The 19,036-nt window shown below is 42.1% G+C and overlaps 1 protein-coding gene across 1 annotated transcript in view; it reads right to left on the bottom strand.

The window, feature by feature from the left end:
- LOC136877288 (neprilysin-1-like) overlaps window positions 1–19,036 on the bottom strand; it is a 375,489-nt gene that overhangs the window by 16,715 nt on the left and 339,738 nt on the right. Inside the window, exons 14-15 of the mRNA XM_068228470.1 lie at window positions 13,846–14,117; window positions 7,200–7,367 (exon numbers count right to left, since the gene is read on the bottom strand). Coding sequence (XP_068084571.1) covers window positions 7,200–7,367; window positions 13,846–14,117 — 440 coding nt within the window. The remainder of the gene's footprint in view (window positions 1–7,199; window positions 7,368–13,845; window positions 14,118–19,036) is intronic.

The raw sequence follows: 19,036 nt of genomic DNA, 5'->3' as shown, positions 1-19,036 counted from the left end.
GCAAACATCGCAACTTCTTACATACTCCAAAACATCTCTTTTCAAGTTAGGCCAGAAGTAGTCGCGAGAGATTCGATTTAAAGTTTTATATTGACCTAAATGAGCGCCCAGATAGGAGTCGTGATAAAACTGAAGTAGCATGGGCCTCAATTTCAAGGGTACGTAAATTCTGTCACTACCATTTTTCCGACTTCGACGGGACAACAATCCTCTCTTAACACTATACGACTCGTCTTCAAGAGAGCCATCCGCGATTCGTTTTAACAACTCACGACACTCGGAGTCGTCCTTCTGGTGTTCGGAGATATCCGTGAAGGACCATGGGAAATTTTGCAAAATACTAATGGTGTTATCTTCTTCGGTTGGGACACGGTCTTCCTCAGGTTCGACCGCACTCTCCTTCACTCCCTCGAACATGCGCGACAAGCAGTCGGCTACAACATTGTCCTTTCCACGGACATGTACGACAGTAAATTTGTACGCAGATAATCGGAGAATCCATCTGGCGGTTCGACCAAGTCTTTTCACATTAGCGCTCATCCACGAGAGAGCTTGATTGTCCGTGTGGATGTAAAAATGGCGGTGCTCAAGATACGAGCGAAACTTTTCGACACCCAAAACTACTGCTAGGCATTCTTTTTCGTAAATGGAATACCTCAGTTCAGCTCCATGTAGTAGTTTACTGAAGTACGCGACGGGGACTAGCTTACCCTGCTCATCGGCTTGATTGAGCACCGCGGACACAGCGAGCTCGCTGGAGTCGCATTGCAAGATGAAATCGCGGGAAAAATCCGGACTATGTAATACAGGGGCTTCACAGAGTGCCTGTTTCAATTGTTCGAAGGCCTGGGTTTGATCATGGCTCCAGACAAAGCGACAACCTTTTCTTTTCAGCAGGTTTAAAGGGGCCGAAATCTGAGAGAAATTTTTGATGAACCGGCTGTAAAATCCTACCATACCAAGAAATCTTCGCACACCGCGAACGTTTTTGGGCGGGGGAAAATCTTTGATGCACTTAACCCGATCAGGGTTTTCAGCGATTCCAGAGTCAGATATAACGTGGCCTAGAAAATTTAGCCGTTTGGTACAAAGAGAGACCTTCTTTGGGTTGATCGTGAAGCCGTGCTTGCGCAACCGACTGAGAACTTCGCGAAGATGGGCCAGGTGCTCGTCAAAGCTGGGCGAAAAGATTAGAAGATCGTCCAAAAAATTAAATACACAGGAAAATTTGAGGTCACCGAAAATTGAGTCCATCACGCGGCTAAGCGCTTGTCCTCCCACAGAAATGCCCATCGGGACTTTATTGAATTCGAACAATCCAAACGGAGTGGCGAAGGCAGTACAGGGGCGACTTTTAAGGTCCAAGGGGATCTGATAATATGCGGAATTGAAGTCAAATACAGTGAAGTACTTGGCGCCATGTAAATGCTGGAAGGCACTTTCGATGGTGGGTAATGGGAAGCTGTCGAAGACAATGTTCTTGTTGACCTTTCTGTAGTCTATCACGAATCTCAGTTTGCCGTCCTTTTTAGGGATTAGGAAGGCGGGACTACTAAAAGGGGACTTGGAGTGACTGATGACCTTCTTGTCTAGCAGGTCGTTGACATATTCCCTCATAGCGGACAACTTCGGGGGCGAACAACTGAACGGAGGGGACCTCACAGGAGTGTCATCTTTGAGTTCGATGCAGTATGAAAAATTCTTAGCACACCCAAGCTTATCGGTCAAGACGTCGGAAAACTCCTCTAACAGGCAGTTCAACATGAGATTTTGGTTTTCGCTGAGCTCACATGAGGCATTGATAAGAGGAGGTTCCGTCAGAGCGGACACAGTGGGACGCTGAAATGGTGTCTCAAAGGGGTAACTGACATCAGATTTAAAGCGAAAGGCAAAGGATCGATTAATGAAATCGAGGGACAAGCCGGTAGACAACATAAAATCGGTGCCTAGTATGATCGGCGCGGACAGGTTGGGCACAACATGAAACGTCCAATCCCACGACAAACCATGTATCTTGATATGGCACTTGGTTCTACCAACGGGACACACCTCACGACCATCGACAGACACGTACTTTCTCGGGTTCTCACTTTCAGGAAGATACTCTAATTTCATAGAAAGCACTAGGGATTTGTCTACAAGAGAAATACACGAGCCGGTATCCAACAAGCCATACAATACACGAGACCCAATATAAACTTTGGCCCATGGGGTAGATGACGGAAGGCCCCAGATCCTTTTATTGAGACCGACCTTAGGCGCCAACGGCGGGCCATCACGCCGGCGCGCCTCTAGTTTCCCTGCTGAGGGTTACAACGAGGACATACGCGCGCTGTGACACCAACAAGACCACACTGAGAACACTTTGCAGGAGGCCTGGACCAACAGTTCTTTGAGACGTGGCCTAATTTACCACAATTCCAACATGACTTGACTCTACCACCCTTTACAGGAGCTGTGTTGGATGGTTGGGTTGCATTGACATAAAGCGGGGGCGGAGTTTGAGGGCTGGGCCTGCGTTCGGGGCTACGGACGAGACGAGACGGAGGAGGGGAGGTACCAAAACTAACAGATTTGATGGGCGTACGACAAGCGACGTCAGGAAAAGAGCACTCGGATGGGATGGGAGGCGGACGGTATTGTTTGTTTTGGCTAACTACCCCCTCGAATTCGCGACCCAGGTTGATGATGTCGTCGACGCTCTGAACTAGAGACCGTTTAATGCGTAGCTTGTAGTCGGGGGCAAGATTTCTATAGAATTGGTCGAAAATCTCGTCTTCGGGCACCTTAACATTCATGCGATTAAATAACGTCAAAATCCCAGTGGCATAGTTGTCGATGCTTTCACCTACCCCTTGCGTTCTACGGAAGATTTCCTGCTTCAGACAGTAGTCCATATCAGATACCCCGAATCGCTCCTTTATGCGGCTGGCGAATTCACTCCACGTTATGATACTCCCTTTAATAAGCCTATACCATTTTAGAGCCGGCCCTTCTAGCATTCCCGGGATGACGGGCACAAACAAATCGAGAGGTAACGAGCTACATTCAGCTATGTCCTCAACTCGCTCCAAAAATTCAATTACACTGGAGGTTTTTCCTTCACCAGAGAAATTTAACCTCCATTTTCTCACAATTTCAAACACGGGGTTCACTTCAGCATGCCGGTCGGAACTGGGCCTAGGAGATGGGGAAGTTAATCGCTTACGATTTTCGTCAGGAATACGATTACGAAAGGTAATGACATTGTTATCGTCAGGGCATGAATTACAGCGGTTGCTTCCCGCGGACGAAACATGGAGTTCATTCGTCCCTTGCTCCATTTCGCTTTCCGGGTTAGGCATGTCGCTAGTAATACTATCGTTACGATTATTTATTTCTACAGCCTTCTGATTATCCATATCGCAACCCAAGTTTCAAAGGTTTGAACACGAGACACATACACAATATAACAACAATGGATTTGAATTCAACAATGCACATAAATTATAGATCACACTTAAAATTAGGGCCAGAGACTAACTGAATCATGAGATTAAATTAAAACGACCAGAACTGACTTCGAATGGGTTTCCAGCTCTACCTCGTCCGATTTCCTTTCAGAGGAGGTATCCCAGTCGAGCACGCTACTGCTACCATTTACTGAGCCACACCCTCCCCATCTATCACTACATAAATCAGCGATCCAAGCAATAACTTAGTGAAATATTCATGGGGAACAATATTTGAGGCTCGGATCGTGTCGACCGGGCAAGGCACATACATAACCCTGAGCTGAAAAACCCCCCTTGTAATCAGGTAACAAGGGCAAGACTACATCTATTAGAAATAAAAGAAGAAATGGTTTAAACCAGGGGATTTATTGAATAAATATGAGAGAAAAATTAAAGCAAGAAAAGAAAATCACACAAAATAAATAGGGAAATTCATCGTAATACTGATGGACATACCTTGTTCTTTCTCACATAGTTGAAACATGGCGTGAAAACTCACTAATACTCTTAAAAAAAGATGATACGTAATTTAAAATGCTCACTGCTCCTCGACACATCGCTATTACAATACCAGCAGCTTCCTTTCATCATAAACTATTCAACTAGGTCGCCCGTTTTACCGAGATTCAAATATCCAAGGCACTGCATCATGTATTCATTAGGTAACTAACAATGCGAAAAGTTCGCATAACAATAAGCCGTGCCGGAGAACAAAAGGCAGATAAGAATAACGACAGATGAGACTGAGCACAGCCTCCATGGACCAATCAAAGCCAAGACAAGACCCAAAGAATACAATAGGTACGCCCATGCGCAAATATGAAACCAACATGGCGGGTACTCAAGCTGAGCATCAGCCATGAATGATAAATAAATATAGGTCTGCGCTGAAAACCAAACAAGGCGCAGAATTTGAAAGACAAATACAACAGGTCAACCGGCATATCAACCTTTCCTCTCCCACACATTCGAACTCACATGCATACCACATTCACGCACACACAATGAGGGTATCGGGAAAATAAAACACGAACGGCCGTTCAGATTTCGTGGTCAAATACAAACCATAAATTGTGACTCCACGGTCATTATCAGTGGGTCTCAATTACTCAAATGTTTGCGTGCGGCGTGCAATTACACATAAGGTCAGAATTGGACATTACTTTATTCACATCACTGGCATGTTGCGCCTCGTACAACCAGGATTGGTGTCTCCTGCGGTCGAGACAAGGGGCACATCACGAGGATCACGCAGTATTAAAGCACGCAGTGCACCAAATCATAACCACAGAGACCCTTTTTCAATCATAACAACAAGACCACAAATACATTCATTCAAAGCACATCGTATGACGGAGCGGAAAGATGTATGCCATCGACCGTAACATACGGGAATAAAACGTCACCAAATTTAAATATAAACCAACTATCACGTACCTGTGATTATCAATAGTAAAATCGAATAGCAGTTAGCGTGAAAGGTCCAGGCTTGAACACATTAAATGAATATTTGAGGCATAAAAATGCCACACCGAACATAGCGGCAGCCATTGTTAGTATCTGCCCCACATAGAACAGCAGAAGAACTCCACAGAGTAAAAATTATCGCTCAGCAAAACGAACGACCTCACAGATAAAAACATAGCGTGTGCTGCTCCCTACTGGACGTCATTAGACTGACACATGTAAACATTGAAAGACAAAACTGAAGGAAGCCATTCACATAATTAAATGTCAAATCGTGGAACATGCGATAAGCATGGTTCAAGACTTATATAGTTTAAAAAATTGAACTCCGTGTTTGTTCAAAAAAGTACTTGCAGAATTTGCAATACAATACAAAATACAATGGATTTATTTTGTTTGGTAAGATTAAGGCCATTAGGCCCTCTATTCCATCTAACCAGAAAATACAGTATCTACATGTGCAGAATTGAAATAAATACATTTACAATTGAAACACCTTGCAACTACTAAACGATACAATGTTATAATAAAAATAAAAAATAAAAATAGGAAAAAATAGGACTGTAGAGTGAAATGATTTTTCCACCTAGAATTAATTCAGCGAACCCGCCTACTTGTAGAATTTACTGTAGAATTAAATGTTATTTCCACCAGAAATGAATTCAGCGATCCCGCAATGGACATCCTGGAGAAGGAAATTTAAATTAGTAAAACTGGAATCATATTTGGCTTAACCACACTAGGGTTAATTGAAATTCGGAAAACTTACTTCAGTTGGCTTTGCAGTATATCACAATAGTCACTTCGAGGTTCTTAGATGTAAAGGATCGTCCGTTTTCAGACAGCACTTGGAAAACATCGAGAAAATTCTCTCCACATCAACGAATGCTAAGGGTTTATACCTGAAGCACTTGGGATCTTCCCCTTCATAAATACTCACATCAACATTTTCTCCTTTTAATACTTCACTTATATTGCACATAATTTGATACCCCGTGTTTTTTCAAGCATTAGTTTCACTTTTTCATATCATTTTCTCTCTTAATACAGAGATGTTTAAGAGGTGATATGTGAATGAATGATAATTCGAATTGAAAATGGGCAGTACAAATGCGATGGAAATAATGTGAGGTTGCAAAAAAGCCGTTAACACCTAACAAAGGCTAAAAAGGGACCTATACACCAAAAAAGATAAAATAGGACAAAAACCCACCATTTTCTGGCCTACAATGACCCAGAACGAACATATATTTTGTTGGGTCTCGTTTTCGGACACTAGAGAGAAAAAAAAGACTTTTTCTCAACTTCCGACCCCTAGTTATAACCAAGGGTAATGCGATTCAAGCACAAGCATGTGGAATGTCTGAAATGAAAAATGTCCTTCCCTAAAGTTCGGATTCCATGTAAAAACTAAGTCCTGTGTCTATAATCACGATATCAACAGTGACTTACGAGTACAGTACAAGATTGCTTGTTTGCTTATGAGATTTGCATTACCAAGATCTGTCCTCTCTTTCATTTTTCTTCAATATATTTTCTCAGGGCCAACTCTTTTTCTAGTCCGATTCCGAGTGCACTAGAACTGCATAGCTTAGGGAGTATTTCATTTTCCTGCCCTTTCTTTATCAATTGCACTATTCTTTGGATGGTTGAAGCTCCTTCAGATAACATTTACAGTGACTGGTTGTCTCGCCTCTAGCAGCAAATACCACCACATAATAATAGCGCCGTGTTGATCGTGGTACGGAAATCGACAGCGACACAATGAAAATGTTATTTTTAAGAGTGGTGGTGGTGGTGGTGATTATTGTTTTAAGAGGAAGTACAACTAGGGAACCATCCTCTATATAACACTAATCAGAGAGAAAAAATGGAAGGGATCCGACACTTCGAAAAATGAAGGTATTGGCCATAGGAAGCCAAGGGCCACGAAGGGCATGAAAATGAATGACTCGAGTGGTCTAATACCGTTGGGGTCTGAAAAGAACAAGAGTTGACCAAGAGAGGTCGAATAGGATAGATGAAAGTGAGGAGCCTGGCACAAGTAAGTAGAAGCAATGCCAGGACTCAGCTAAGAGCCCCGTGGTCGCCAACCCACGCTCCCAAGTTCAGAGCTCCTGGGGCCCCTTTTAGTCGCCTATTACGACAGGCAGGGGATACCGTAGGTGTTATTCCTACAACCCCCACCCAAGGGGAACTTTTTATTTTTAAAGAAACTTGAACTTCAGCGTCACATACCTGTGCAGCGTTCACAAAGAACAGTTGTCTGGCATCAAGTTTTATCCCGGGTAATCTTGGATCGATTGCTGTCCCCATTTCCTCGTGCAATGTTCTCCACGCGGAGTAGGCGATCTGCAAGGCGCTGATATCCGCCATGTTCTCGTTCCGCGTGACATTCCAGTCGAACTGAAACACCAAAACTGACAGTAGTACAAGTGACATTTAGGAGGGAAAGGAATAGTATAAAGTACACAAGAAAATGAGGAAATGCAGGTTGATAGCATTGGTGTTTCTAAAATAACTCTCTCTATACAGAGAGGAAGTACGCATTTTTTGGAAAGTGTTCGAATTCCACTGTCGGCAGCCCTGAAGATGGTTTTCCGTAGTTTCCCATTTTCACACCAGGTCTTATGGCGACTATGGGATAGGAATTAAGGAATTAAGAATTAAGGTACAGCCCCAGCATTTTCCTAGTGTGAGAATGGGAAACCACTGAAAACCATTTTCAGGGCTGCCGACATTGGGGCCACAGCCACTTCCTTCCCACTCCTAGCCTTTTCCAGTCGCATCGTCACCATAAGACCTATTTGTGTCTATGCGACGTAAAGTCAATTGAAAAAAAATATCGTGTAGTAACACCGGGGCTTACCATTCTGTTTCTGTGGAGTACCATACGGGTTTATGACGTCCCGCGAAAGGGAGTGCTCGCAAGCGATTCCACGCTAATCCAAACCCTATTCGCTCACGACACTACGTGTTTGTCAAGATAAACATTTAATCACCGATGCAATTGATGCAATTATGCTTTCAATAATGATTTAAATACACATTTTAAAAGTATTTGCATTTTAATTTGGATCACCCAATGACTCAGATATGTATTACTATTATGTAATTAGCACATATCTAGGTTATGTTAGCCAAGCGGTTTGTAAAAAACGGCAGGGCAGTGCGCCCATTAAAAAGGTCGTGAGGAGAACAATGGGCATTCCTAAGGAATGAACCACACTATTTTGTACTGTAGACAAGCCCTTTCACTTATTATTCTATTACCGGTATTTCGTAGCTGAAAAATACGACCATTATAAATCTACAAAATAAATTATTCCACAGCCTGTCGTTCAATATCCTTGTGTGTATGTATATTGAAGGCAATGCTATTCATACAGATGGAATTATTTGTGATTCAGGCTACGAATAGGCCGGACATATAAAATTCAAAACCCCAGCTGGATCGAATAATATGGGCTGCAAGATAAAGAAATAGTTATGTACACTGCCTGACAAAAAATAGTTAAGCACCCAGAAGGAGTGGTTCAATATTATCCTATTTTTTTTTTTACAAGGATCTGTAATGTGAAGAACGCCCACCACAATGCAGTCGTGATGGCACCGTCCTGTTGTGATAAGTTGTTACCAGTCAACTGCTGTGAGTCAGACAGTGCAGAGAGGAGTACGTAGGTACACCCGAGCACAGAAATGGCGTCCCGATATAAACAAAGCACTGTATCCCCCCACCTCCTCGCTTAACTCATTGCTACAGGGAGACAGCCCGCTACAAGGCCGTTGTGATTGAAATGGGCATTGTGGAGGATGTACAGCAATACACACACTGTGCCTTCAGCACTACCCGTTCACTCCCTTCCCCTTCTTTTCGGCACTGAAGTGGCCTTCAACACTACCCCTTCACTCACTCTCCTCCTTTCCAGTACTGAAGTGGGGCAGTGTTAATTGTTTACGTCGGGACACCATTTCTGTGCTTGCATGTACACTACGAAGCACCCGCGATGCCTCGCAGACGCGTTAGATACCCTGGCCACCAACTGACAGCATTTGACAGAGACCGCATTGTGGGACTGCATGAGACTGGTTGGTCGTATCGTGCATTTGCCGGGCATGTGGGCCATTCAGATGTCACAGTGGCCCGATGTTGGACTCAATGAGTACATGGGGGCACTCAATCACGTCGTGCAGGTTCGGGTCGACCAAGAAGCGCCACCCCAAGGGAGGACCGTCGTATGGTGCGCCAAGCATTGCAGGATGCCATAACTTCGGCACCTGCCGCCCGCGAACATGTACTGGAGACTCTACAACAGCCTGTGAGTTCCCGCACAGTGTCTCGACGACTTGCATCCGCCGGATTGGGGTCCTACCGCCTCATTCGTCAGTACCATTGATACCAGAACACCAACGCCTGCGTTTGGAGTAGCGCCTTGCCCGGGAGGCATGGCCAGAAGACGACTGGCGTCGCATGTTCAGTGATGAGTCTCGCTTCTCCATAACCTCCGATGACCATCGTGTGTGGATTTGGCGGCGTCGTGGGCAGAGGGCAGATCCGGCCCATATTGTGGAAAGACACACAGCCGTAATCTCTGGTATCATGGTGTGGGGAGCTATAGGATATGCTTTCAGATCACCTCTAATCGTGCTTCGGCAGACTTTGACGGCACAGCGATACGTCACAGACAATCTGCGTCCGCACGTCCTACCCCTTATGGGACAGCACCCTGGTACAGCGTTCCAACAAGATAATGCAATTTCACACACAGCACGTATGTTTTCCCCAATCAGAAACATATTTATTCAAGATGGGAAGTTATGAAATGAGCACACGGTATATTAAATATTGACATTAGTTTAAGGATAATTTGCTCAAGTACCAACAGCAAATATCACAAATGAAAGGGACCAGCACTGCTAATGTTATCGTCAGCACAACGCCCGCTCCGGAATATCGGACACAGGGCACTCTGTTATGACCTTATAGAGCACTCAGTTGAGGCTGCTTGGCGTCATTGCTCATTAAGTAGAAACGTATGTACTTAAACCACGATACATTATTTATTTTGATAGCCTAATTATATAATTTAGCCTATATCCGAAATGATTTATGCTATATGAACACCAGAAACATGACCTTGATCTTTAATATATTTTTTCTGCTAAAATTATGTGCAGTGCTCTTGAATCTTACTGATGAACTACTCTGGAGAAAGAAAATAGTAGTGTTAATATTGTGTCCTACATACAATATCCATAAATTTTTCTTCTCAATTTTAGGACTGGTTTTGCGCACATGTCTTCTAAATGCTGGGTGATTCAAAAGGTTGTACAGGATCCGAAGTAGTTCACGGAGGGTTCGAAGTTCAGCAACTTTCGAATAGGGGTGTATAGGATAGGACGAAACCCTGCGTCAAGTTAAACCTGGGAATGTCAACAATGACATAATGGACAATTTATTTCGTTTATTTTTCCAAAATGCTCTACATTCCCAAACAATTCAGAACTGGCAATCAATGAAGTGATAATCGTTTATCACACAGTGAAGTTAGAAACTCGACACTGAATGTTGTTTAGAGAAGCTGTTCGAACTGTACTAATTGTGTAGTAGTTCTTGGATACAGGAGAAATGAATGAACTACCTATTGTTCAAATGGAAGCAATATAACAAGAGTAAACATTAATAATACTTTTTAAGGACGTGGTTGAGAGTAGTTGAGTTTGTTCTAAATAATAATATCGTTATTGTCTTTACGCCCCATTAATTACTTTTACGGTTTTCGAAGACGCCGAGATGTTGAAACTTAGTCCCGCAGGAGTTATTTTACGTGCCAGTAAATCTACGGATATAAAGCTGACGTATTTGAGCACATTCAAATACCACAGGACAGAGCCAGGATCGAACCTGCCAAGTTAGGGTCAGAAGGCCAGCGCCTCAACCGTCTAAGCCACTCAGCCGGGCTGAGTATGTTCTTTATATCTAAATATTAATATTATGTTCTGAGAAATAACAGTTAGAAAGTAATATCTTATAGTTTATGAATTGTTTAATTTCTGCTTTGTAAATAATTGAGGAGCTTTCTTGCAAACTCCACCTAAGTCATTTTTAATAGTTTTACAGGAAGAATGAAAAACTTATTCTGCTTTTATTATATTTTTATTGTGCTTTATTCTAACTTTTTTAGTAGGTATTTGTATACACCAGAATTGGAAAAAGTTATTGGGATATATGATTTAGGGTTAGGGCCTAAATTGGACCCGAAGAAATGCATTTATTCCCAAGAACCACTTAAGTCATTACACATTCAATAAAAGGAAGTGCAAGGAGATGCAATATAATGGACCTCCAAAACATTCCGACATGGAAAAAATCATTCTGTGTTCTTACACATTAATACTAATTGTTACTTATTTTCACTAATGTATGAAAGCCTTATTTTATCGTTTCCTACCTTGTTATTATCAGTTCGTTGGATATCACCAGGGGCTTGTATCGACTATGATCATCATTCTCAGTGCTAGTGAAAATAAAATCTTTAATATTGTTTTAAAGGAATGGTTCCTATTCATCTCCATCAAATATCGGTTCCTCTCGACACTCTGAATGGACAGTTCTGAGTTTTTTTGTCATAGAAAGCTTGCTCACTGTCACTGAGGGCTGTAAATTTCAATAATCTCCTTACGTCTTTCCTCTTCTCATGAGTGATACAGTTGACACTGGGGATTGTAGAAGCAATTCCGAAGGTTTGTACTCGTTTTAAGTTCCTTTTCAATACGGCGGAGTATGAGTTCAGCCCTGTATAGGTATTCCTATGGCTGATGGATTTATATCCTTTACAGAATCGTAAAACACGAACCTCTTAGAGTTTTATTGGCAGTAATGATTCAAACAAATTATTGGAAAATTTGTCGAAATCCTTGCAGACCAATCCTCTCTCTGTTTCTTCAACTGTCCATTTGTTCAGAATCCTGTAATAATCTGCTGGACTTACCATATTTTCGTAGTTCGTATCCTGTGCCCGAAGTCTCGATCCGCAGACAGGTATGAATGTCCTCTTATGGGAAATGCAAACTCAATAACACCAAACAAAGGGCTTCATTGAATGTACGATAATATAATGCCAACATTGTTTTATTTTTATTTTGCCGGCACACGAGCGGGGAAATAATCTCAAAGTAGTGTACTGTCCGAGCTGAATTATCTCTTCTAATAACTTCAGGAAGTTAGCCAAGCAAGATACCACTTCATTTATTCCCTTTGGGAGATCCTTTCCAGTCCATGTGTAAAAATAAATGTTGTTCTTCTCGAGTGTCCCATCATGAATCATACAACCGTATATGGCGGGCACCAGTTCGAACGGTTCGATCATTGTTAAACTAGCTTCTCCCTCCAAAACTCAAATTAAAATACCATTCTATATTGTGCAGGAATCAAGATTAAACCATGAATGGAATTTGAGAATATTGATTTGACTTTAGTGGGTTTTGAATTTAATTGTTTTAATGACTTACGTGGACTTTGGAAAACATACAGTATCTCAGATCTTATTATAGCCAGACTTAAATGAGTTTTGCACGTGATTATAGTTCAGTAGGTGTATCTTATTCAATCATGATGTTTCAGCACAAAAATAAAAACATAAAAATGACTTAGGTGGAGTTTGCAAGAAAGCTTCTTAATTTGTAAATGAACCGGTAGAAAAATTATGTAAAAAATAAATAAATATCAGTTTGAAAAAAAAACTATCGCCCACCACATTCAATAAAGGCTCACGTCGGCGCAACAAATTGTGATGGAAGTAAGCATATGGTGTAATGGGGCACTGGGTTGTATGAAGACACACGTGCTGTTGCCATACCAGAAGCTAGAGGATTTTGGAAAAAATACTTGTGAATAAAATATAACACAGTTAAAAAATTAAGTTCCCAAAAGGAAACCATAATTCCCGATGAAATTAAATTATGTTTTCCTTCCGAGAACTTAATTTTTGATATGAAGGCCAAAGACAGGCATTTATACAAGTAGATGCACATTATTCCCATAGTGCACCGTCACTGCATTTTCCTACATACGAGGCTTGTATTGGTGTCTTAACCCTTTCAGACCGAGTACGCACAATTGTGCGGGTTCGTATTTTAGTTATCCCTGACCGTATTTGATGTTTTTTTCGGCGCTACACCGGACTGCAGTGATTGTGCAGGACACGTGGCGTGTATTTCAATTGATTTTAGTATGCGCTTGACCGCCACGGCGAAGGAAAAAGAGTTTAAAAAGCACAGTTGATCGGCGAGATGGCAGGAAGCGGTAGTGCCGAAAGTAAGTATTTATTTACTGCGTTTATATTAATCTAGAAGCTTTACTGAATACCGGAATATATTCAATGAAGTGTGTACATTGGTTAGTGAACGTAAATTTTGAAGCTACACCATCGTACGTGATACAACGAGGTTTTGAATTTTGATACGCACAATTGTGTGGGTCCTGTTTTTCGGATGTTAGTTTTTATTTTGTAAAATAAACTATTAATATGTGTATTGAGGAGCATTTTAGTCAGTTCTTGACGTACAAACAAAAATTCACACCTCCAGTTTTCTTTCAGGTCTGAAAGGGATAACGGCGCACTAGCCGCCAGCGTCTTGGAAAGGTGTAACAATCCAACTGATGAGCCCACTGATACACTGGGGCGAAACTCTCGTAGTTTCACGATTCAAAAGACCTGAAGAGCTTAAATATTTATAGCAAAGTTGTTGCATTTTGACACTTGTATGGGCTACTCCAGTTTCTGCTCAATCATGCGAATCACGTTGTATAACATAAACAGTTTGACCTACTGAGGTTTGCACTTATTTTCTTAAAGAACATGCTATCATAAGTGGTATTTACCTGGATGTCGATTGTAGCTCCGAGAAACGTGACTTGCTTCCAGAAGGTGGTAGCATACTGTCGTATAATGCAGTCTAGTCTCGCCTCCAGTTTAAGACGAGACTCGGGTGAAAACCATTCATCCGGAGTACCTTCAGCGTCGTAACCGATCCCTGTGAGGTCGAAGGCGTGCAGCATCTCGTGTGCAAACACTAGCCCCACAGTAGCGTACGGTACATATCGAGGGATGTCTCCCCGGAAGTAAGGCTGCGCCAACATGGCTAGTGGGATCACTACAAACACCAAATCATAATTTCAAATAACCTTCAGAGTATAGTACGAAATTATATACCACTGCTGAAAGAGGAGTCATGTTCACTATTTCCACAATTATTTGCTATAAAATGTTGGCTACATACAAGAAGCAACTGTAGACCTTGTGCGATTGAATGCAATCGTTGGTACTGCGAATGCAAAATACCACTGACCGTAATTTGAAGGGAAACACGGCATATAATTCTGAACTGCTCAATTACTTTGCTTTCGTATCGGCGCAACCTCGGGTTCGAAATTACAGAATGTTGAATTTATCCAATTTATGATCTAGAAATTAGCATTAATCGAATCTTGTTAATAGATAATTTGGCTGAAACTGCAACACTTAAGTAGGCTATATTCTCTATATCATATTTCTTACAAAAAACGAGATGAACAAGTAAGTTCTTTGGCTCATGTTTCGCTTCCAGTACTGTTGAAGATAACACAAAGCAAAATAATATATCCGCTTCTGACGATGACATGTTGTAAACTGACTACAGTATCGTTACTTCTGTAATTCTAATATTGACAACTGACTGTTAGCAAATCTAATTTTACTGTTTGCATAACGTCGTTCACCTTTTTTTGTTCACTGCCGCGAGAGCGAATACTAGTTCAGTCGTTTTATATTGGATAATGCTTACATGTAAATGACTCATGTTTGTACTACTGCTACTACTACTACTACTACTAAATGTTCGTCCAGTCCTCAGCCCGAAGGCTGGTTGGATCCTCAATAGCTCCACCATTAGGTGTCATAAATGACCTAGGCATCACTGAAGAGGCGTACTAGGGAAATACGGAGTGAGTTTTCCGTTGCTTTCCCCACACTACCGGGCGAGTTGACCTTGCGGTTAGGGGCACGTGGCTGCGATCTTGCATCCGGGATATAGTGGGTTCGAATCCCACTGTCGGCAGCCCTAAAGATGGTTTTCTGTGGTTTCCAATTTTCACACCATGCAAATGTTGGGGGCTGTACGTTAATTAAGGCTACGGCCGCTTCATTCCAACTCCTAGGGCCTTTCCTACCCCATCGTCGCCATAAAACCCATTTGTGTCGGTGGGATGTAAAGCCACCAGGAAAAAAAAAAAAACACTTTCCTCACTGAGACGGAAGTTGCTATTACTTAAAAGACTGCTAAGCCCACTGAAATGCATGCACCAACTGACCCTATGAGCAACATTTTCACACCATTCATAGGAGGGATTGGCTGCATAAGGAATGGCATTACAATCATTGCTCATACTTCAGTAACCTTCATATTATCAAAGCCAAGGATGAGACATATCAATGCAAGTAACAAAATCGCTCTAGGCCATCGCAGAAGACACTGCACTGTTACTACTACTACTACTACTACTACTACTACTACTACTACTACTGCTGCTGCTAATAACAACGATAGTAGTGAAGGCGAGATTCTTGATCTCCTTTAAGAAAACTATAACGAATGTCAATCCGACGCACAGAGAGCTAGTATAGAACAAGGAAAACTCCAGTGAGCAGAAAAGCTGAAGTACCTAAGATAGTGGATAGAACCTAACATCTCCGTGAAAGAAGCCATCACGCATGAACAAAACATAAATGGCATGGCAGCTATAACGAAAGTTCTCCAACGAAAAGTCAATATCCCTCGATGCGAACCTGAAGTACTATTTCAATCTCATCCGATCAGAGATCTTATACCTTGCGGAATATCTCTCAATGAACATGAAACGCCCGTTTCAAAAATTGGAGGCCAAAGAAGATTTTGAAAAAATCATGGGCTCTCTCAAATGCAGCTGTGAGTGTAAAAGACAGCACAACCAAGAACTATACATCCTCGTGAGGATAACCGACATCATCTGGAAAAAGGAAGATTACAAGAACCCGTGATGCGAATGAGCTCACCAAAATTGGCCAATTGGATCGTTACCCGCTTTCAAGAGAGGAAGAGCAAAGTGGCCTGTTTTTTTGAGGGAGAAAGAGATCTCGAAGAGCCGCAGTGGCGTCATGAAGCCACTCAAGAAGAAACCTCAAGCATGCCAGGGTTTCTAAGAAAAGCCGATAACAGCAGGAAATGCAGGAGAGAAAGGAGTAACATGGATAACAAATAGGTACTAGGCAGATGTCAATACGCGCAGGAGGAGGTTGAAATAACGTGAGTAGTACGCTTACATTCCTGAGAGATCAAGCGCTGATTGGCTGTTCGGTGTGTTGCTAAAACACAAGTGAAAAAGACAAAAGGGGCCACCACGTACAGGAAAATCACTTCACCTGAACATTTGGATAGTGTGGTGAAGCAAATTGCAAGTTTTGTACTTGTTGGATCCCACTATTGTCGTTCGGGGACAAAAAAGAACGTTCCTAAGTCGGTCGCTTAATATCACACTAATTTTCACGCTGCCCGGCTCCTTGGCTAAACGGTTAGCGTGCTGGCCTTTGGTCACAGGGGTCCCGCGTTCGATTCCCGGCAGGGTCGGGAATTCTAACCATAATTGGTTAATTTCGCTGGCACGTTGGCTGGTATGTGTCGTCTTCATCATCATTTCATCCTCATTACGACGCGCAGGTCGCCTACGGGTGTCAAATCAAAAGACCTGCCCCTGGCGAGCCGAACTTGTCCTCGGACACTCCCGGCGCTAAAAGCCATACGCCATTTTTTTAAATGTACACGCTGTATGTACTAATCAACGCGCACAGAAAATGATCTTGAAGTGGCTAATGCCCATATTTACAGGAAGATATGTACAGAGGGGTATAATCGGTTTTCATATTTTCAAGAAAAGACCAATGTCGTCTATGCATGGCTTACAATACCCCTAGGGTCAGTAAAAATGAAACCTTTCAGCAAACGACAGAACTCGAGAGGAGAAAAAACGAGACAAAGAGAATTTTTTAAAAAACTCAGAAAGGGCGTTTTAAGCTACAACTTCGATCTCCAGCAAGTTTTATTGACTAACTGAACCTACCAACAATGCTTTGTTTTATAAGCAACGGTTGAAAACGTTTAATTTTTAATGTATGACATAAAATTAACACGAGGAGATTGTTTAATGTGGTTGGAAGTGAAGGAAAAAAAGGAAGCTGTGAGATTGCTGTCTGTAACAGTTTTTCAAATCTCTTCTTGCAATGGTGAACCACGTTCCCTATTTCAGTAATCGTTGTGGAGGACAGAATTTAAACAAATTTGTTGCTGCAATGTGCTTGACCGCTGCACAGGAAATACATACTCTAGAAACCATTGATTTACAATTTTTGATTGTTGGTCGTTGTGAAATGGAATGCGACTCAATGCATTCAGCCATTAATGCAGAGCCAAAAAAGTCGGAAAAGTGTACTAGCCCGGTGATTGGAAGACTATTACCGGAAGTGCAAGAGGGAATGGTGACAAATCTTACTGTATGTCGTTCACGTAGATTATCGACTGGAAGTATCATCTGAATCGCCACATGACTACAAGGAAATAAGACGTGAACGGGAATCCAGTCGGGCGGCAGAGGATGTGCTGGCTAAACTTCACGAAACAGCGTCCATTTGTTATGCAGTTTCAAGAATACTTTGACGAGGAGTTTAGTGTTCTGGACTGCAACAAGAAAATAAGAAAAATACACAAGGTCTCATAGTCAGACACCAAATCTTTGTACACGTCCGTTCTGTCTAAACCAAAGGAAAAGTGCAATAATTTGATGTCCCTGTTCAAGGACCAAAATACCTGTCAATTTTACGAAAATTTACCACACTAAGGAGATCCAAAGGTTTTGAATTATCATCTGAAGACGTGAATGAGTGAGTTCTGACAATGAAAATACTGATTTTTCACTTTTATGGTAAGTATGCTTGAGGAAGAGAAAGTGAAATTAAAATAATTCTTGGATATTTCTGAAGATTCGGCATTATAATGATTTTATTACAATTGGCTTTACGCAATGACACAGATAGGTCTCATGGCGACGGTGGGATAGGAAAAGGCTAGAAGTGGGAAGGAAGCGACAGTGGCCTTAATTAAGGTACAGTCCCAGCTTTCGCCTGGCGTGAAAACGGGAAATGAGAGAAACCTACCTTCAGGGCTGCCGACAGTGGGGTTCGAACCCACTATCTCCCGAGTAGAATACAAGCTCACTGCAGCGCGCTCCTAATCGCATGGCCAACTCGCTCGGTCCATTACAGTGAATGATTAAAACAATTATGGTATATTTCTGAAGATTTCTTTATTATTATATATTTCTTTGTAAACAAATATGCTTATGGTAGTTAGAAGTTGGTTTACTTTGGAAGTCATAAGTAGGTAACTCGCCATCTGGACCAGTGCAACAAGTAGATATCTCTTTTTAGTAAAAAGGAAATACATTTACAAAGAAAATCTGAACAACGCACTGACCTGTTCAAACTAAATAAGCACATCACTTCAGAATTATTTTAAAAACTGTGTATGCAGTGAAGGATTAAAGTTCCATAAAATGTTCAATCACGTCCATTTCGAATGGATGAAGTTTTCTCTCCTTCCCATCGGGTTTCACCCTCATTTCGTTACGCCCGTCGAGACTATTCGGGGGTACGATAATCCTCGTTCAACCTTTCGCTCGCTCAACTGCATTCGTGTCAGAATTTTATTTCTTCTTCTTTCTTCTTTTTCTACCGCTTTTCCCACACCTCTGGGGTCGCGGGTGCGAACAGTGTCGCACATGTGGATTTGGCCCTGTTTCACGGCCGGATGCCCTTCCTAACGCCAATCTTATATGGAGGGATGTAATCACTATTGCGTGTTTCTGTGTTGGTTGGTAGCGTAGTGTGTTGTCTGAATATGAAGAAAAAAGTGTTGGAACATACACAAATACCCAGTCCCCGGGACAGAAGAATTAATCGGAGCCAATTAAAATCCCCGACCCGGCCGGGAATCGAACCCGGGAACCT

Source organism: Anabrus simplex, chromosome 1, assembly GCF_040414725.1.
Source record: "Anabrus simplex isolate iqAnaSimp1 chromosome 1, ASM4041472v1, whole genome shotgun sequence".
Classification (NCBI taxonomy): domain Eukaryota; kingdom Metazoa; phylum Arthropoda; class Insecta; order Orthoptera; family Tettigoniidae; genus Anabrus; species Anabrus simplex.
The sequence above is the reverse complement of the archived record's forward strand: the minus strand, read 5'-3'. Positions and strand labels throughout refer to the sequence as shown.